General features: G+C 43.7%; 1 protein-coding gene across 7 annotated transcripts in view; it reads right to left on the reverse strand.

Moving 5' to 3' along the window:
- Positions 1-21,545, reverse strand: part of WDTC1 (WD and tetratricopeptide repeats 1) — a 380,833-nt gene that overhangs the window by 132,540 nt on the left and 226,748 nt on the right. For all 7 annotated transcript variants that reach the window (XM_078682616.1, XM_078682614.1, XM_078682619.1 and 4 more), the window contains exon 11: positions 8,407-8,503. In XM_078682616.1, the coding sequence (XP_078538742.1) occupies positions 8,407-8,503 (97 nt within the window). The remainder of the gene's footprint in view (positions 1-8,406; positions 8,504-21,545) is intronic.

The following is a 21,545-nucleotide window of genomic DNA, read 5'->3' on the forward strand; positions in this document are numbered from 1 at the left end:
AATCCCAGACTACCATTGGGTGGCACCTTACCTCAGCTAATGTAGCAACTACCCCAGGTGAGTACACTTTGATGTACGCTGGCCTTATTCTGTATCAACACCCCTTACTGGCGCTTTTTCTTACTGACTTATTGTCGAAAGCTGTTTGTTGAGCAGAGCAGTATTTCAGTGATTTTACGCTTCAAATACACGCCTGTATTTTATCATCTGATTGGAAATGCATGTTGAACCAATAAGTCTAATGTCCTTTTTTTGTTCGCGCCGTGGATTAATTGATTGCAGCTGGAAGCTCAGTCTCTTCATAGTTATTGCTTTTTTCATATAGTTCAAATTTTTATGCATTGTCCTATTGCTTAGATCTTTTCTATTGAATGAGATTTGGTATCTTGGTTTTCATATTCTTTTTCCATTTTGCAGTTCGGGACTTAATTGTCCAGACTTTCAAAATGCTAAGTTGTTACATCGACCCATGCTGTTATTTGAACACAGCACTAACTTTCAAGGCTGGGTAATTATTGTATTATTTGCCACAGTTACATGAGTGTACAGCACATGTTATCTAGATTCAGCTAGGGTATACTTTGTTGTAGCAACACAGCTGTGTAGCATATGTCAATTATATGTAGGACACCCCAATAGTGCGCATTTAGTTTTTTCAATCAGTAATCATATGTAGCTATTTTTAAATCTGCTGCCATCATGTGAAATCTTCCTACTACTTTCTAGTGAACTCTGCACGTTGCTTCGAGTGAAAATTCTGTAGCCATCAAGTCATTGATACAAGATTCTTTCTTCTGTTATTACAAAAGGAATGACTGAGGGCTGCAATTATGCCAGTAGGGTGGGGGCCAGAAAGCAGGGGGATGAAAGGTGATCATAGTGGAAATGGGGCATTTGACGGGCCATAGGTGGATATCATTTCATGCAGAATAGCAAAATAAAGTGAATCAAAATCTCAAATTTGTGCCGCAAAATTTCCATATTTGTGCCCCAAAATCTGCTAATCCATGCAGCAATATCCTGGGGGGGTCTGACAGAAAATGTTGGAGACATCTGCTCAATAGAATTGTAGTACTTTCCAGTTACTCTTCTGTTTTATTTCGCAAAGCTTTGCCATTACATAACCTCTGTCATTCTTTTAGTCAGGAAACAAGCCAAGCTTTCAATTTATTTGAGGTTGTACTGGCTGGTTAGAATATACACCACATATCTGCTTGTGCATGGTATTATTATTTGTTTTATCTCTTTTCGTGTTCCTTTCTCTTGTTTTAAACAGTTTGGTATTTACTCCTATTGTGCAAGCTTTGTACTTTGTGAGGTTGTATTTTGTTGTAGGTAGGTGTACCTTTAAGCAATGGAACAACATTTGAATAACTTTTTACTATGTTCTGATATTTGTATTATTCTTGTAAGTTGTTTGGCCTCTTATATAGGTCAAGATAATGTTTATTTGTTCATCAACTCATTTCACACTTTTTTTGGTGGACAGTTAGTCTTGCCTACTTTTCTTATTTGCTTTTTAATGCCTCTTTTGAGAATTGCTCAGTGGTGTTCACTGCCCAGAATCTTTTTTTAACTATCTTCACTGTGCTTTTAATATCTTTTTTAGTAGTAAAGTTACTTTTTATACATTCAAATTCCTCATATGGAATACTCCATTTAAGATTACACTAATAAAAAACCTGCATGCAAGATGCTGTTTGTTGCTTTTCTTTGTAAAGCTGTTTGGGTCTCACTGTTTTCAATAGATTTCTGTATCCAGGAAGACAACCTTTACCTACTTATTTCACTCAAATTTTAAAACCATTTTGTTTTTATTCAGTTTTTGGTACATCAAATTATTTTTCTGATGCATCCTAAATTGTGATAAGGTAATCGACAAAACATCCACAGAATCATTTCTTTCCCACCTACCCATCATTAAATTTGCATAGCTGCCTGCTGCCAGAAGCCAGGGCCAAATGCAGACCACAGAGCGCAGGTCCTCCAGAGTCCCATACCACCAAACATTAATACGCCTGGACAGTTCGCAGAGTAGCAGTGACCAAAAACATCGCCAATCTACCCGGAGTTTTGCGAGGGGTGGAGTGGGTTACCTTGCACAGTTTGCACTATTTTTAGTGCCAGGTGTTTGTCCTGCCTGTAAAATCTGTGCAAGCGGCATCTCACACAGTGCAAGGGAGCACTGCTTCTTTCTGCTGCTCTAGTACAAGTTCTACCCAAGCAGCAGCTTGCTCAACGCGAAGGAAGGTTTCTCAACGCGAGCAGTAGCGACCATTCGCGACTGCCCACTTTCAAAAATCTCGCTGGAAAGTGGTCTAGCGTTGGATTTTCCTCACTCGCACTCGCCAACTTACTGTTGGCGACTGAGGAAAAAACTTCACTCAGCTATATGAAACCAAGTTTTTCAGAACTCCCTGAGCTCCACGGAGTGCGAAAAACTCTGCAAACTCCACGAATGGAGTGGAGTTCACCGCCTAGGCTTAATTAATAATCTGCAAATGGGATGTAGTATAATAGGATTATATATTAGGGGCAGCAATGCATTCACAATATGTGGACTGAAAAGAAGTCCGAAGGGCTATGTGCGACACTTCACAGAACACCCTCCCCGTACCCCCTAAAAATTGACCCCTGAATCTTTGAGTCCGGGATCTTTTCCAGCATCTTGTCCACCTGTGGTCCGAAGAGGTGCACCCCCTCGTAGGGCAGGTTGAGATGGTGTATCTCTGGTTTGAAGCCAGAGTGCCGAAGCCAGGCGTGTTGGCGAATGAGAACACTAGAGAGAATGCCCCGTGCTAAGGTACGGCTGCATCCAAGGCACAGAGGATAGTGTGTTATATGCATTCCCTTCCGAGACAAGCTAGGGTCCCGCTTTCTGTACTCATCTTAAAGATGCTGGAGGAGTTCTTCCATCTCATGCGAGTGAGCATGATCATAGCGTGAGTGAAGGCCAATAAGGTTGGCAATTCTCTAGTGGTTTGCCGATTGGGCAGAGAAGGGTTTGCCTGCTGCATCAACCTTTCTACTCTTATTTATCCGGTGGAGGGGCGTCACCAATGGCCTGTGTAGTAGCACATTTTCGCACCATATGTACCACAAAGGAGTCAAAAGTGCAGTGGGTTGAAGGGTAAAGCCTTGTATTTTTTTTATATCAACCCTGGGGGTTAACACTCTAACCCTCACAGGATCTGTACAGGTATCCGCCATGGCTCTTTGCATGCCTTTTAGCAAGACCAGATACTGCTTCTTTGTGAAGCACTTCCTTCTAGCTGCAGCTCTGTTTATAACCTTGTGGTACGAGGTGAAATCATTGGGGGGCAATGGGTTTCCAGGACAGAGGTCTGGGTCTGTGTCTGCAGGTGGGATAGTTGTGTAATTGTCCCATTGGTCATCTCCAGTCTCCAGGTCAACCCGTGCCTCGTGTGGATTAAGGGGACACTCAGCTACCTCCCTCATAAGAGGAATGCGGAGATTCCTGTGGTGAGTGTGACTGAGGAATAAGTGGAGGAAGAGGGGGAGGAGGCGCAGGGTGGTGAGGTGGTGCTGGGCCAGTGCCCCTGTCCCGATGTTTCCTAAACCTAGGTGAAGCAGGAGGTAACTCACAGTTAGTTTCCATCTTAGCTTCTGAGGCGGCCTTGTAATAATTCTTCCTGCTGGAGGGTGGATGGAAAGGGCTTGGCATCAATCTCGTTCTGGACTCGAAGCAGGATGGGTCGCCCCTGGACCACGACCAAGCAGGATTCAGTGCCAGCTTCAAAGGTGCTGTCGACATAGAGGGCCCAAGTGGCGGTTTTGATGCTGGAGGTTGGCTCAGACTAATTTCGGAGGCCTTTATTTTGGTGTAAACCATAGCCTTCTGGAATTGACACACCGGAAGTCGAGGGCAGACTTCAGGGCTTAACACCCGACCCTCTTGAGGGTGGTACTCAGCCTGTCGCTGTAGAGGAGGGGTGTGGTATTTACAGTCAACCGCCTCAGAGTTTTTGTTTTATGGAGTTTATATAGCACAAACTTGACCCGACGTTATCGGGTATCAGACTGCTTTACATGAGCACCAATTGCGTTACACAAGGACACATACTTTTTTTGTTAGCCATGGAGAGATTAAGGGCCAGATGTACGACCATTGAATTTTGTGACTCTCAAATTACAACAAATTGCGAGCCGCAATTTGCGAGTCGCAAAATTCAATGTACAACAGTGCCTCAGACACTGTTTTTGATTCCCGATGGGGTCGCAAATTGCATGCCTCATCAATATTATTGAGGCTGTCGAATCTGCGACCCCATTGGGAATGGCTAGCACTCCCAGGGATGGCGGCCTGCTGGGGTCAGCAGACCACCATGTCTGGGACTGCTTTGTCAATAAAGCAGTATTTTTTTTTTTAATGCATTTAAAAAAGAAAAATGAAACTTTTCAGTTTAATTTTTTAAGGCTAGGCAGTGGTCCCTGGGACCACTGCCTGGTCTTAAAAAATATTTGTGCAGCCATTCACAAAGGGGAAAGGGTCCATTGGGGACACCTTTCCGTTTGAGAGTGGTTTACCACCTACCTGATGTAGGTGGTAAACTGCGAGTGTTTTGTGAACGCAAATGCAGTCGCAAATCACTCCCACATGGCATTTGCACTCACTGTTAGGAAGGGATGCCCAAGGCACGCCCCTTCCTAAAAGAGGGTGCTAACCCTATTTTGTGAGTTGCTAATAGATTAGCGACTCGCAAAATAGGGTTAGTACATTTGCTTCCTTTTTTTGCGGTCGCAATCGGGCCAAATGCCCCTTTGCAGAAGTCTGACCCAGGGCTGATCAGCCCTTAGGCGAGTGGCTGCAGGCTCTTCAAGGAAAAGTACTGTTTGTTTTCAGAAGTAATTACTACATAGCTACGGTTCAGGAGGACTAAGTGCCTGCTAGGAAATAAATTCATGAGAATCCTAATCCCCCCCCCCCCCAAAGTCTGACCTGTCATATTCCACGTAATTAAAAGCAGGGAGTACAAGAAGATCTACAGAGAAGCCAAGATGCAAACGGAACATTGATGAGATTATACTATTTTTACAGAGCTGTGAAGGTAAAAATTGTACTGCTCTTGGCATAGGTAGCAGCAGAATAGAAGGTCATGAAGTATACTTGAACCGAGAGACGTGGGTCAAAGGAATTCCTAAAGTAGCAATATGGAGGAAAGGCATACCAAGTAGGTTTTTTCACAAAACATTTTAACCTCTAAATGTCCTGTATTTCCCCCAAACTCAAAAATCTGTTTGCAACATCACTGCTAGGCGATCACTGTCAGATTTCAGTTCAAAGAATATGTGGTCGTATCTACAAGGCCAGCTGCAATTTCTTAATTTACTGAACAAAGCAAGGATACACAATTTCACCTAAGTGCAACAACATTAATTTTATAAAAGCTGTAGTGCAAATTGCATGTTTTATCACACCATGACAAAGTACGTTTTTGACCCATAAAGAGCATGCTCAAGAGCGCATGAAGTGAAAGGTAAAGAGGCTGATACTATTCATAAGATCAGCAGTGAGTGTAATCTTCAAGGAAACACAGGTACCAATTGAAAGTTGTTTAAGTTGTCGATTATGGTACCATATGCTGCACAGTTACTTAACAAATGAAAACGTCCCTAGACAGCAGGGGATGCTGGTTACTAAGAGTAACTTTGGTTCCTGGCATCTATTAACAAATGAAGCACAGACTGTGAGAATATCCACTGAATGTATACATGTTAATGTATTTCTGCCTCCACTGCAGTTCTCAATCGAATCATCAAACAAGCAAAAGCTAAGAACAGCTACTAACATTCCCTATGTTTTTTAAAACAGAAAAAAAGAAAGCTTCAGAAAGGCAGCATAGCTTTTCTTGGAGAGCAAAAAACAGCAGTGCGTTTTTAAGGCTCTTAGCTGAGCCTGTAATCCACAGGCCAGTTGTAGCAGCTAGCTTTCAGTTCACATTTATGACCCCCTGAGAAAGCACTTTAAGCTTGTTTGTACTAATTACAGTTAAAAAGCACCTTTACAGGGCAGTCTGCTTTTAATAGGGGTTTCTACACAAATGTGGGTTTCTTACAGCTTAATTCAAAAGTCAGGTGCCTGCAGCTGGCAAATGGCACTGTAAAAAAAGCCAGGATGTAATCTGTATTTGGTACTGCCAAAGAGAACATGGTGGCCAAAAACGTGAAGGAAACATTTATCCTGGAGCAGATGCCTACTTGATACCGCACACCTTTGGCCAGAAGACTATGCCTCCTGCCAGAAGTCTAATAAAGGAGATATACTAAATCTTTCAGTCTGCAGAAAACCCTGACTAAGAGTCAAATTAAACAACTGAAGTGCTAGAAATCTGTCCTACAGTTCAGCCCTCTTCTGCTGTGAACTGCGAGTTCACAAATGTCAAGAAGTGATATATCAAGGTGGTCCCAAAAAGGGGAAGGTAAAGATTACCATTCTTCGAGGTATCAAGGGAAAACATCTTTTGTTAATGCGTTACAGACATTAAAGAGGACATTAACCCCATCCCACTTTACAAGGTCACCATCAAGGTATCGCTGGGTAATGATATTTTAACATTTTAAAGTTCTTGCCCGAGAACTACCAAACTTAACATATGGCTTGAAATCTTGAGGTGCCATAGATCTTAGTGATTTTTTAAATTCTCCAATTTAGAGCCCATTCTCTTTTTTTAAAATTTTTATTATTTTATTATTTTTGTAGCCATCAGTTGCATACAAAAAAGCAAAACAAGACACTGCACAATAGAGTAAAAGGGATAAATGCCATCATAAAAACACAAATAAAAGTTCAAGTTCCAGGGACAAAATGCTCTAACAATATTGAGGCAAAGAAGTAAAGAAAAAACACAAAAGTACAAGAAAAAGAAAAGAAAAATTAAACACTTACTGAGGTAGTATAAGCATTATCTAAACTAATCCCAATGAGGACTTGACCAGATTCTTTCAAATTTAACTCTTGATCTAGGACCCCTGGCTTTAGCTAAGGCCAGTTCTAATTCATAGATCCCCTTAAGTAGTACCCACAATTCAGGAACTTTCGGTGAGGTGGTCTGGATCCACGCCCTGGCAATACACAGGCGGGAACAAGCTAAAATAATTGAAACCAGCGACTTAGATATATTACCCGAGTCATTTATTATCCCAATAATATTTCTTTCGCAGTGAGTTGAATATCTATACCTACTAAATTACTCAGAACGAGGGTAACCTCAGCCCAAAACGTATTTAACTTTTGACACATGATGAACATGTGTCGAAGATCAGCCGTGTATTCCTGACATTTTGGGCAGCGTATCCTTGAAGAAACATTTGTCGGCGTCCACTTGAATATAACTTCATGGGTGTAGTACAACATAAACATAATCCGATGTTGCTGTAGTTTCAAGTTAACTGAAGTAACAGCAGTATCAATTGTAGTCAATGATTCATATAGATCCTCTTTTAAAATATCAATTACAAACATTTGATTGAGTTTAACTACTACCTGCAGAGCACATTCTAAGCCATTGTTAATACCGGTTTCAAGATGGTCGCAACTGGTTATGGGAACAGGCATACTCACTGCTCCAGCAATATCAAAGGCAGTGACACCCGCTGGATGAAGTCCCACCAACCATAGTAAAATTCAGCATTCTCGGAGGAGATCCTACACTGAACTGTGATGGATGTATACCCATACACGGAGAGAGCTCTGGCTCCTTGTATCAAAGAATGCACTTGGTAGGACACAAAAGCTGTAACAACTCAACAAGCTACCAGTTTCTCCAACACTCCTCTGCAGCCACGAACACTATTTGGTATTATGCAAAAATCAACATATTGCCTTCCTACAGAAAAGTATCAGGCACAGGAACCATATTAGAAGAGAAAGTGGTGGTAAAACAAATAATTTGTGAATCAATAGATATTTAATTCATAAAAGTGTCCAGATCTCGCATCAATAGAGACGTGTAATAATGTCAAATATCAGTTATGTTTCTTTTTCTGGAGGAGGGAGGAGATTACAGCCATGTATCATTCTCTGTATTGAGACCCTCTCTCGATGTCGAGTAACAAGAAAACCTGTATAAAAACCCAGTGCAGGTCCTCACCTGTCATCTCTAGAGGTATGAAGGTGTGAACTTATTCACAAACAGTCTGAATTCGGGGATGGAGGATGAGGGACAGAAGCAAAGGATTGGATGGATTTTCTTTTATGAAAGAGTAAATGAGCAACCAGGTACCAGGCCACTTTGTAAGGATAGGCAGTGAGCAGGAGTGAGAGTTGTTGTGTGTTGGGAGGGTGGAAGCAGGATCAGGAAACCAGGGAACTCTTTACTAAAAGGGTAGAACTAAAGGGCTGCAGCAAAGACTGGAGGCTGCACAGAGATTGAAAATTTGCTGTACCTGATATGAGCTCGCCCGTCAGCTAATCTGAAACCGTTGCTATGGAGATGGATTCCATTGGATATGCCATTAGTTGATGTTTTTCCATTTTGCACTTCTAGGGAATGAAAGAAAAGAAAAAAGGGTCAGCTGTTCAGCATACACTGCCTATAGTCACAGGTACAGCATATACTTCTGCCGATGACTTGGCACAATGTACACTCCCTACTGTCCCTTGCCACAACACCCACAGCCACAGATCACTGTGAGACATATTATTTCACGAACCATACCTAGTTGTCATGCATCGCAAACAGTGCATCTCAGAGAGCTTATTTCCTCCTGCCACAGTTTATACACCGCACACTTAAAAACACACAAAAGGCAACGGGAGAATGTTTTGAAAATAATAAAAAAAAACAGTGGCATTCGTGCTAGGTAGCATTCCAAAACACAGATTTTCACATACTGTACCACTCTAGACCCATCACATGTACATCATTACTGACCCTGTTCTTCCTGGGAACTTTCAATCTGAATTGCTCAACGAGGACCCCTTCAGGAGTGAACAGTAACAACCGCAGACCGCACACAGACACAAAGATTGACAGCATACACAGAACCAAGCTCTTTGTATAGTTTAAAAAAGCATCTCACACTCTGCCACAGAGCAGAAAGCACATCAAAGACCTTCTCCATCTCTTGGAACATCCTATGCAACCTCCTACCTCATGGAACAACACTGCTGCTCAAATATGCTTGGCAGAGGTCACCTGAGACCGCACATATGGTCTGAACTCGCAGGTAGCCTCCGCTGCCTCATCTGTAAATAATGCATGTACTACCTTCCATCTTCAAGTACGGCATATACTGCCTTCCAACTTCTAGAATAGCAAATCATGGCTTCCATCGCCTTGCACTGTATGGATAATGTTACTTACCCAGTAAGCATCTGGTCTTGGCATGTAGAGCTGTAGATTCATATGCTTTGCATACTCCTGCCATCAAGTGTTGTTTCGGATGTTTGCAAGTTGTTTTTCTTCGAAGAAGTCTTTCCAGTCACGAGGTAGGTGACTCCTCTTTTCGGGGATAGCGCGCATGGGCATCAAATCCATTGTTAGATTGTTTTCCCGCAGAGGGTGAGAATGGCGGGACGTTAGAAACATTTTCTCGGAGCGGACTGTGGCCTGAAGGCGGGGGTGGGACCAACACCTTTTGTTTCAGTTGAGTTGGAGTTTGGGTCAAGGGGAGTTCGGTACTCACGGGACGTTACCCTTGTGGCTAGCCTTCTTCCATCTCGGAGTCCGATTCTGGAATGGAGACAAGTTTTTCTTGTTCTTCCTTGGCCCCTTGTGCGTCAAATTCGTGCTCGGATCCTTCACCGAAGATGTCCGGCATGTATTTGACGTTTTGACTCTGCATTTCGCGACCTCGACCCAGACGATCACAGAACATTTTCTTCGCTCTAAGCGACCTGCACGCGTCGCAGACCTGTTCATAGTGCTCCAGAGACAAGCACAAGCTGCACACTTTGTGTGAGTCGGTGTGCGAACACTTGGCGAGGCACCGAGGGCAGATTTTGAATGAAGTCCTTTGCATCGACTGCCAAGTGGATCGAGGCGGTTAGGCCGAATGGCCTTCCCACAGAGCCTCGATCAAAATAGAGGTTTTCCTAGACGGATATGAAACGTGGAGAAATGGGATACACATTTGAAACAATACCGACGTGGGTAGAGTGGATTGCGCACCAAGGGGGAGCCGTAGAAACCGGTTAGAAGCGGAGCGCAGCAATACACGTCCAAAACCGATGGCTGGAAAAAACAATGAAGTCGATGCCCAAGCACACTATCACTGAAAGGAGGAGTCACCTACCTCGTGACTGGAAAGACATCTTCGAAGAAAAACAACTTGCAAAACTCCAGACCCAACACTAGATGGCAGGAGTATGCAAAGCATGTGATAAACAGCACACATGCTTCGAACACATTGCTTTCTATTTACAAGCAAAGCTCCCTACTGTCTGGCCAAGAATATACAGCCTGACATCTCAGGAAACATGTATGCCATCATTTTGGGATGAGTCGTAAAGGAAGGACAAGGGAACCCTACTCACAACGGAACCAGGGTGATTAAGTATTTAAAAAAGAACATTGGCTCCTGTGGGAAAGAAGAAATGCGTTACTTACCTGTAACTGCAGTTATCCAGTATTGTTGTCTTTCATAGATTCACATGCCTGAATCATTCCCCGTCGTCGAGACGGGAGTCTCCGGTACATAGAAAAGTAATGTCTTATAGACATACATAGAGAATAGTAGGCCTAAAGGCCTCACCTTAGTAACATATCCATGTCCTATTGTAAAAAGGACCAAACTCTAGAGAAGAGCCAATCAGCTATCACCTCCCTCTAGAACCTTCCTGGCAGGAGCCTCAGTCCCTCAGATTTTCGTACGCACTAATCTAAGTAGGCGTGATACTGAGAGTGTTAGGCGAGTCCTTCCAGGGGAGGTGGGAGGGTTGCATGTGAATCTATGAAAGACACCAATACTGGATAACTGCAGTTACAGGTAAGTAACGCATTTCTTATCCAGTATTATGGGTGTCTTTCATAGATTCACATGCCTGAATCAGAGTAGCAAGCAATGCAGAGTGCACATTTCTGATGGAACAGCATATACAAGTCCTCAGATAAGACCCATCATGCGAGCATGAACCATCATTAGACCTCCACAATAAGTATTACTAAAGAAATGTGCACACCAGAGTAGGATGGAGGGACGGAGGAATGCTCACCTTACTGAAAAGATGGCGTAACACTGATTGTCTCACTGCTGCATCATTCATCAGCTCCGTATCCAGGCAGTAGTGCCTAGTGAAGGTATGCGGCGACTTTCATGTTGCCGCCCTGCAAATGTCAATAACTGGCACCCCTGCAAAGAGAGCTATAGAAGTGGACATAGCTCTCGTGGAGTGCCCTCTCACTTTGGAATGCAATGGCTGTTCAGCTTGGTCATGACAGAAAGCCATGGCTGCAGAAATCCATCTGGTGATGCTCTGCTTGGCAAGCGGTAGACCTTTCCTAGGTCTGCTGTAAGCTACGAATAGCTGGTTAGATTTCCTGAATGTTTTCGTTTTGTCAGTGTAAACTTCAAGCATCGCTTGAGATCCAAAGAAAGCAGCGATCTCTCAGCTGCCGTGCTTGGGTTTGGAAAGAAGGAACGCAGAACCACAGGTTCATTTAGGTGGAAGTCCGACGGGACCTTTGAGATAAACCTAGAATTGGTTCTCAGGATTACTCTGTCGTTATTAAACTGTAGAAAAAGATCCTGGATTGAAAATGCCTGCAGCTCACTGACCCCCCTTGCAGATGTGAGCGTCAGGAGGAGTGCTGATTTCCACGAGGCATACTTTAGGTCAGCTCTGTGGACTGGTTTGAACGGATGTTTCATGAGCTGGTTAAGAACCACATTGAGATGCCAGGTAGGTGGCAACATCCTTACTGGCGGGAAAGATCCGTATAATCGTTTTAGAAATTGCTTAATCAACCCGCTTGACCAGAGCGATGGACTCGTTGAAGTTCTTTATAACGAGATATTGCTGCTAAGTGTACTTTAATGGAGGAGTGGGCTAGGCCCGACTGTGCCAGATGTAATAGATAAGGTAATATTTGCTCCGGTGATGTGGAGAAAGGCTGAATTCCGTGATCTGTACACCAAACACAAAAGCGCTTCCATTTCAGGGACTAAGTCTTGGCCGTGCTATCCGCCCTTGCTCTGGCAAGAATGTCTACAGTCTTGTGGAATATTCAGATTGTGGAACTCGCTGAACTCACGAGCCAGGCGACTAACCTGAGAAACTTCAGATCCGGATGTTGAACTTTATTGTTGTTCATTGTAAGCAGAGATAGATACTGCCGCAGGTGGACCGGCGCCTCCAGGGATAGACGTTGGAGCTCTGTGAACCAATGTTGCCTCTGCCGAGTTGGGGCTATTAAAATGAGAGTACAAGGCTCCACCTAAATTTTCCTGAGGACTCTGGGAAGCATCGGGAATGGCGTAAAGGAGTACGCAACGATGTTGCGCCATGCGATGGAAGATGCATTCCCTACAGACCCTGACTGGGGATGCCAACTTGCAAAGTGTGGGCATTTGGCGTTCATTGTCGTCGCAAATAGATCGATTTGCGGCGTGCCCCATCTGGAGAAGATCTGGTCGATAATTTGTTGATCTAGCTCCCACTCTTGTGACGATGTTTTCTGCCTGCTCAACACGTCGTTGCGCACATTGTCCGTGCCTGGGACATATTCCGCTCTTAGGGTTATATTGTTGAGTATGAGCTAATTCCAGATTATTTTTTGCAACTCGCGAGAGTGTCAGCGAGCGGGTCCCTCCCTCTTAGTTGAGGTAGTGCTTAGTCGTGGTGTTGTCTGTCCGGATGAGCACCAGGGAATGTTTTATTCTTGGCAGTCAAGCTTGAAGGGCCAGGAGGACCGCCCGCAGTTCGAGCATATTGATACGTAGTTTCTTCTCCATAGGAGACCACTACCCGCTTATCTGTAGCTCTTGCAGAAAAACTCCCCAGCCTTCCAAGGAGGCGCCTGTTGTGACAACATGAGGAGCAGCCGGAAGCAGGAATGACCAGCCTTGAGACAGGTTTTGAGATGACATCCACCATTGCAGGGCTCCGACCATCTGAGGATTCACTTTTATGTGGTCGTCGAATGATCCTGTGTATTGGACCCACTGCTTCGAGAGCGCCTCCTGTAGATTCCTCATTCATAGTCGACAGTGAGGAATCAGGAGGATACACGCTGACATCATCCCCAGGAGGGATTTGAAGAGACGTACTGTCAAGACTTTCTTCGAGGCTACTATAGCAGCTAGTGCAAGGGGCTTGTTCATCCTCTCTCTGGATGGGAAAGCTTTTGCTGACCGTGTGTCCAGGGTTGCACCTAGGAAACTGATGCTCTGAGAAGGTTGTAGGACCAATTTTTCCTGATTGAGGGTGAGACCCAAGCAATCGAAAAGCTTTAAACAGGTGTTGGAAGACCTGGACGCAGCTTCTAAGGATGGAGCCCTGACCAGCCAGTCATTCAGATACGGAAAGACTTGGTGATGTCACTGTCTGAGATATGCCGCCACCGGGGTACGACATTTCGTGAATATGCGCGGTGCAGACTTGAGCCCGAAGGGCAGAACGCGAAACTGAAAGTGTCTGCCCGCTACTGCAAATCGCAAGTACCTTTTTGTGATTCCTGTGAATTGGGATATGGAAGTAAGCGTCCTGTATGTCTAGGGGCGCCCTAAAATCCTGCTGTTACAGTAGTTGCAAGACCTCCTGGATCGTTACCATGCGAAACGACTGCTTCTTAGGAATTTGTTGAGGGCCCTAAGGTCCAAGTTTGGTCTCCACTTCTGGTCTTTTTTCTGGATCAAAAGAAGCAGAAATAAAACCCTTTTCCCTTCTGAGATGGAGGTACTCTCTCTATTGCTCCTTTCTGCAGCATAATCGAGATCTCTCATAGAAGCAGCCGTAGATTTTTGTTATTTCCGCTGTCCTTTACCTTGAAAGGACGACCTCCCAAAAGAGGATTGCTTGTTTTGCTGTTGTTGGCGCTGTTGGTATTGCGGTCTACTCTGGCCTGAAGGGCAGGAAGACTTGTATGAATAATTTCCTCTGTAGGAAGACTGTCCTCTTCCTCTATGTCTACTAAAGGACTGGTTCTTATACTGAAGAGTGCCCAAAGCTCTCGCAGTGTCTGCTTCGTCAACTTTTTGTGCCAAATAGTAACTGGCTAACATATGGCATGTCCAAAATCTTTGTTTGCACCTCAGGATGGAAAGAGGCTGCCTTTAGCCATCCTTGGAGCCGCAAGCCTGCTGCTCCAGCCAACTGGCAGAACCCTGTCATAGCGATATCCATCGCGCAGTCTATAGTTTCTGACGCCGATGCTTCACCATCTAGCAGAATCCTCTTTACTTCCTCTTTGGATGAATCTGGCAATTCCGACAGCTATGTGGGCCCACAATTGCCTACTATAGCGTCCCAAGACCGCTAGGGCGTTCGCGGCCTTTACCGTCATTGCCGATATTGAGGAAAACCTGTTCCCAATGTTGTCCACTCTTCTTACCTCCTTATCAGGAGGAAGCGACAAAGGGGCCGAAGGATTCCTGGAGGTCTTCTGGGCCGCCTGTGTCACCACGGAGTCCGGCTTAGGATGTCCTGTTAAACATGCCGGTGCTGTATCTGGCGCCCTATACTTCTTATCCAACTGAGGGATCACTGGTGATACAGAGGAGGGGTTCTGCACAACCTTTACCCCTTCTGACTATTGGTAATGGATAATCGGTATTGACCTTACTGCCTTCTTGAGAGGTTCTGTGAAGTCATACAAGAAGCAGACCTGTTCTTGAGAGACCATTGAGATCTTAAAACGTTGAGCAGCCCTCTCTACCACATTATAAGAGATTCCAGAATTGTCGGAATTTCTCTCGTCGACGAGTCCGTCGACGAGATCGGCGTCATAGATTATGCCGTCGTAGACGAGCAGTCATAGACGAGGCCGTCGTAGGCGACGTCATAGACGATACGTCGGTGACGAGGCCGTCGACGACGAGCCATCGTAGAGGAGCAATCGTAGATGAGGCCATCGTAGACTAGGCCATGGTAGATGAGGCCATCGAAGACGAGGCCATTGTAGACTAGGCCATCGTCGACGCCGTAGACAGGCCGTCGTAGACGAGCAGTCATAGACGAGCCATCATAGACAAGCCATCGTAGATGAGGCCATCGTAGACGAGGTCATCGTCGACGCTGTAAACAGACCGTCATAGACGAGCAGTCATAGACGAGCCGTCGTAGATGAGCCATTGTAGATGAGCCATCGTAGACGAGTCCATCGTAGACGAGGCCATCGTAGACGAGGCCATCGTAGACGAGGCCGTCGTCGACGCCGTGAACAGGCCGTCGTAGACCAGCAGTCATAGACGAGGCCGCTGTCGTCGACGAGCTGTCGTCGACGAGCCATCGTAGACGAGCCGTCGTAGACGAGCCGTCGTAGATGAGGCCATCGTAGACGAGGCCATCGTAGATGAAGAGACTGTAATAGGCAATGATGATGGTTTCTTCATCGACGATCCTGTTGACTATGTTGGCTTCTTAGTCTTTACCTCAGGAGGTATAGAAGACGCCTTCCTGAAGGGTCCTATGACCAGAGGAGGTGATTTTGACGCCTCAGAAGTCGTCTTTTTTAAATGATTTTTCTCCAAAAGCACTCTCCTTTTCCACAGAGTGAGGAGATTTTAAAGAACTGCGCCCAGAAGACCCATGAGTGGTCTTTTTGAGGGCCTTCTCAGGATGTTCCCCTGAGGAATGAGTCTGAGGAGATTCTCTTCTCTTTTGAGGTCTCCTAGACGTTGAGGATAACGCCTCATCACGGTCACTGGAGAAAATAAAAAACCTCCTTTCTGGTCTTAGTGTTTGACACCATATTAAAAATCACCCTTCACGACCTCTCAAAAACTTACTTGAGAAAGTGCGACATACCTTGCAGTCTTTGGCCTGCGGTATAGAAAGTAAATGCGGTCCGTGTGAGGATCAGAGCAGAGCTTCCTCTAGAAACAAGTTGCACAGGCTCTTAAAAAATCTTTTCTTCTCCTTACCAGACCTTCTTTAAAGAATGTATTTGGAGATAATCCATAGTAGAAAAGAATCCTTGACAACAAAGTCATTTAATGAAGTGAAATAAACACAGAATCTGAGCAGAGCTCAGAGGAGACTCCCTTAGCACAACGTGCGGTAGAAAATCTGAGGGACTGAGGCTCCTGCCAGGAAGGTTCTAGAGGGAGGTGATAGCTGATTGGCTCTTCTCTAGAGTTTGGTCCTTTTTACAAAAGGACATGGATATGTTACTAAGGTGAGGCCTTTAGGCCTACTATTCTCTATGTAGGTCTATAAGACATTACTTTTCTATGTACCGGAGACTCCCGTCACGACGACGGGGGAATGATTCAGGCATGTGAATCTATGAAAGACACCCATAATACTGGATAATACTTGATAATGGTAAAGAGACGTAAGTTACGTGTATATAAATCAGGAGTAAATTGAGATGTCAAAGAGAAAGAACTTCCAATACACCAATATAAGCTTTCCATGAGTTGTATTGAAAAACATTTCAAATTGTATTAAATACTTTGATACATAAGGCAAAATTATTTACAGTTGTGTGAGGTGTCCCAAGTGAAAAAATTAACCAAAGCATTCGAATAACATGAGTGAAAAAAATACAAGGTTTCAGTAGTTTGATTGCTTACAAAAGCGACCACTGTTTTTCAAATAAATACATAACATCTATACAATCATAGAATGCTATTTCTCAGAAGGTTCGCTTTTTTTCAATAGTCGACGGCGTTTCGACCCTAATATGGTTGTAGGGTCTCTTCAGGACCTACGATGTGGGACCTCTGTCTTTCAGGAGTGCTAGATCACTGGTGGTGTATGTGCAAACCGTCTAAGGTTAAAATAAAAGTACTCACTAGGCAACCCAGCCGGGTTCCCTAATGAGGGTGTGTGTCTAGCGATTCACGGCGGGCGCACAATGGCAATCCTCTTTCTTAAGGAAGCTGTATTCCGGTGTGCTTCTTGTGGCCTAATAAGGATTTGGATTGCGGGTGCTCGGGGCCACTGGCCGCGTATTCTGGATGATTCTTTGGATCCGATGATAGGAGCAGGACTGCTTCCGTCAGTCCTTGCATAGGTACAGTGATTTTGGGATGAGGCATCAGAGGCTGACAGACACGGCCCAGAGGTATTGTTATTATGCGGATACCATGGGCATTGATTCTGCTAAACATTTGTTGGTAGACAACCTAACATGTCCAAGAAACTCAAAATCCTGTAATCACTGCACATCTGAAACAATGGGTTTTATGTTAATTAGCCACCAGAACCTGGACTGTGAGCATATTTGTTCAAACCGACAGATTTTGTAGAGATGCAGTAATCACTCGTATTCAGCTATGGGCATTGAAAAAGCTACGTTTATACATGGCAATAGCTAATTTGAGGATCTGTTCACCTATAACCATGCATAAAGATTTAGTAGGCTAGTGCTCTGCACAAAAATGTGAGAAACAAAAAAATCATAACTTGCCAAGCGCAAATCCTACCACATACAGCAGATGGTCTAGGAAGCCACATATCAAGTTCACACCTGTGGAGTCCAACTGGACAAGGAGGATGCGATATGAAACTAGGGTTCTGACAAATAAAAGTGACTTTTACTCTTATTCAGGTACTCTTTTTCTAGCTCTCCTAAATTCACAATTGGTTGGGAATTGCCTGCAACACAAGCATAATCAGACCGCTTTTAAAAAGAACGTGGTCATTTTAAACAATGTGCAACTTGACTCAACATAGCAAAATATCAAAGAATTTATACTCCCAGCTTGACACAACTATAACCAAGGCTGTATTTAGATAATCAACAGCAGTACTTGACAGGCAAAAACTGCAATGTTGTACTGTGTTGGGTCCATAAAACTCTAGTACTAAAATATGAACTGTTATGAGAAATCGCACCCTAAAACTCAGATGTAAGATTATGTTAAATATGGAGATTTATAACAAACTGAGGTAAAATTTGTGAATTTTTAAAAATAAATTCAATATTTTTAATTAAACACAGGTGTGCAAGTGTAGCACATATCACTGAAATTCCTCTCAGAACTAAAGATACAGATGGAATACCTGCTAATCGCAAGGTAATGCCTGAAGGGGAAGACATTTTTTGTAATAAGTTGACGTCATCCATTCTTCCCTAATAAGATTGTAAGTAAGATAGGACAAGATGGGAACGTGTAACTCTATGATTATAGTAGTTCTGAGCAAGGGGACTCCTCTTTTCTCTAGATATCAACATGGAAAAAGCTTGGAAAGGCATTTAACGGACTAGGAATAATACAGTAACAGAGAAGGGTGTGCAAGCTTTTCGGTGGATGGTCCTTCTACATGGATTGAATCACATATCCTAAATCCACATGGAAAAACATGAACAGAAGACATTCCTAAATTAGAGTTAGGAAGGTGTATAAAGTGGACATGAGTCCAAAAATATGGTATCGGGTTTCCAAAGAAAAGCTATAATATCCCAGATTTCAACTGATAAAAAATGTCCTTCCTTTGCATCCCAGGAATTAGTTTAAAAAAAAAAAATGAAAATCCTTCTGGTGCAAGCACCAAAAGGATTTTCAACACACAAAAATGGCACAGCCACCCCACAGCGGCCTATAGCATCCCCATGGAAACTCAGTTACCTTTGCTAACAATCTTTCAGGAGGATACACGATCTACCTGAAGATTCCTCACCTGTTCAATATATCCAGGCACCAGATTGGATCCGGAAACATTTAATAGCTCTTCTATACTGGCAGAGCGCACTTGCCCACTCACATCATGAAAATACATCACCAAAGCCACATGGCACTCCCCTAGATACACAGACATCCAATTCCCAGTCCATATTTTTCTGTGCACTTAGAGAAGGCCACGATAAATAAATCTTGGCAGTGCAACGCAACAACATAATAAATGAAGATCCTCCTGGGATTTAGTCGGTGTAACCTTATCTCCTCCTTGGTGGGATGTGGTGGCAGGGTGGAAGGTAGAAACGGTCATAAACTGTCCAAGATGGAAAGAGGCTAATTACCTTGAGCACGAAGAAATAAGTTACTTACCTAGGCCTAATGTTCACCAGATTTGGTATCGTTCATAGATTCACATGTTTAAATCATTCTGGTTTTTGAGGTGCGGATCCCACAGTAGTCCTAATGAGCAGTTAAATATTCAAATAATCTTAAAAAGAAGTGAAGTCCAGCTAATTGGGAGCAAGGTCAAAGAGCACTACTCTCCACGAGGCCACCATGCCTCAGATTTCCTAGTACAAATTGGAGAGGTATTTACCAGTGAGCCTGAAGTTGGGGAGGAAGGCGAGCCGTATGTGACTCGATGAAAGGTACCAAACCTGAATAACTACAGTACCAGGTAGGCAACTTTTTTCCTCTCCAAAACAGGATCTTTCATAAATTCACACACTTGAATCAGACTAGCAAGCAGTCATTTTATACCACAAGATTTTTTGCAGATGATTGGTAATCGATTGAAGAAGAGGGTCAACTTATTGAACAAGAAGGCTTAGAACTGCTTATCCGACTGCAAGACCCCCGCTCTCCTGTAGAATTCAGGCAATAGTGCTATATGAACAAGTGCTCGTTATTCCAGGTTGCTGTACAGCAAATGTTCACTATCGATACTCCAGCGAACAAGGCGGTTGATGTAGAGCCACTCCTCGTCTAATACACTGCAAGCCTGCCTTTCAAAGTATACTGCCAGCTTTACTGTGGCAGTATACTATAGCAGCAGACACCCAGCGAGCTACAAGTTCTGTTTTTGAAGGAGATTGACACTTTTCTGGGATGACCATAAGCTATCAGCTGTTAAACAGAATTAACCATTTCAGGAAATCTGACCATGTAGAATTTTATGCAACTCCTAATTTCCAGCGTATGAAGTGCTCTTTCTGCTGTAGTGCTGGGATTTTTAAAGAAAGACTTCAGAATTACAGATTCATTTAAATGAAACTCCAGTGGCACTTTAGGAATAAAGGCTAGATTTGTTTTTAAGACAACTCTTGTCACAATATTGTAAGTAAGGTTCTTTTACTGTGAAAGGTTGAATTTCCCGTACTCGCCTTGCGAGGTTAAAGCCAACAGAAGAGGCAGTTTCCAAGAGAGAACTTTTAAGCATGCCTTGCGTACCCGCTCAAAAGTACTTTACATAAGCTGAGAAAGTACCATATTGAATTGCCAAGGAATTGGTGGCTGTTTCACAGGAGGGACCAAATCTTAATACTCCTTGCAAAAATTCCTTTATAATTCTGTTACATAAGAGTAGGCAGATTATCTGCTCTCGTTTAACAAGAAATTGTGCTAAAAGCAGAAGGTAAAGAAGGATGTGATCGGCATCAGAAGAATTTCACTGCACATTCTGTTTATTACACTAAGTACAGAAGCTTTCCATTTGACTCCCTAAGGTTTGTTGATACAGCTCTGGCTTTAGCAATAGTTCATTGCAGTCAGCAGGAGGATCTAAATGGTAAAACTCGCTGTATTCAGGAGCCATGCCAATAAACTTGGTTAAGCTGGTTCCGGTTGCAGTACTTGACCCTTGATGCGAAAAAGACTCGGCCAAGGTGGCAAAGGCATGTGCAATTTCTCAAATAAGAAGAAGCTTTGTAACCGGTACTACCTTGGCTACCAGTGGAAAACCTGTACTGATCAACAGTGTTCTTGCTTTATGTTATTCAGAACCTTTGGGATTGATAGAAGAGGAAAAGCATAAGCAAAGCTAACTGACCAAACTATTGAAATGCATTCTCATCACAACCTCGGTAGGGCATGCATGCGGACGTAATATTTCCTGTTCAGATCGACTGCAAACTTGTCTAAATTCGGCTTGCCCCAGCGCAAGAAGATCTTGTTCATTTGGCTTTGCTGTAGCTCCCACTCATGCTATTCTGTGTATACTCTGCTTAGGGCGTCCGCCAATACATTGTCAATTCCAGGAACATACGAATCTGTATATTGAAAGTGGTATTTGATGACAGTTCTCCTAATTTGAGCTACTCTACACAGCGGAAGAGGCCGAGTTCCCCCTTGTTCAGGTAATACACAGATTTGTATTGTAATTGCAGAAAAATACAGAACTTCCTTATATTCTTGATGAACCAGACTTTAAACCTAGGGCTCTCATCTCCACAAGGCCGACGTGAAGTCTAGCTTCATCTTGTAAATTCTGTAGATGCTGTCCTGAGAGATATCCGTGGTCATGACAAAGAAGGAATTTCACAGACAAAAGGTTAACCCCTACTGCTGTTTTCGGAGTTGAGTTCACCATGGTATGAATGGTCTCATCTTTGGTGTTATGAAAACAAGGTGGTCAAACGATCATTGGCTTTGCAAACACGGCTTGTCTATAGTTCCTCTTGAAGAGGTTGCATAAGCATGCAGCAATTAGGGATTAAATTAATGTAGGAGGAGATCATTCCTAAAAGAGAATTGTGCAGTCTCATGGGGACCATCATTTCTCTTTTCGGATATGTGTT

This window comes from Lissotriton helveticus, chromosome 3_1, assembly GCF_964261635.1.
Source record: "Lissotriton helveticus chromosome 3_1, aLisHel1.1, whole genome shotgun sequence".
Classification (NCBI taxonomy): domain Eukaryota; kingdom Metazoa; phylum Chordata; class Amphibia; order Caudata; family Salamandridae; genus Lissotriton; species Lissotriton helveticus.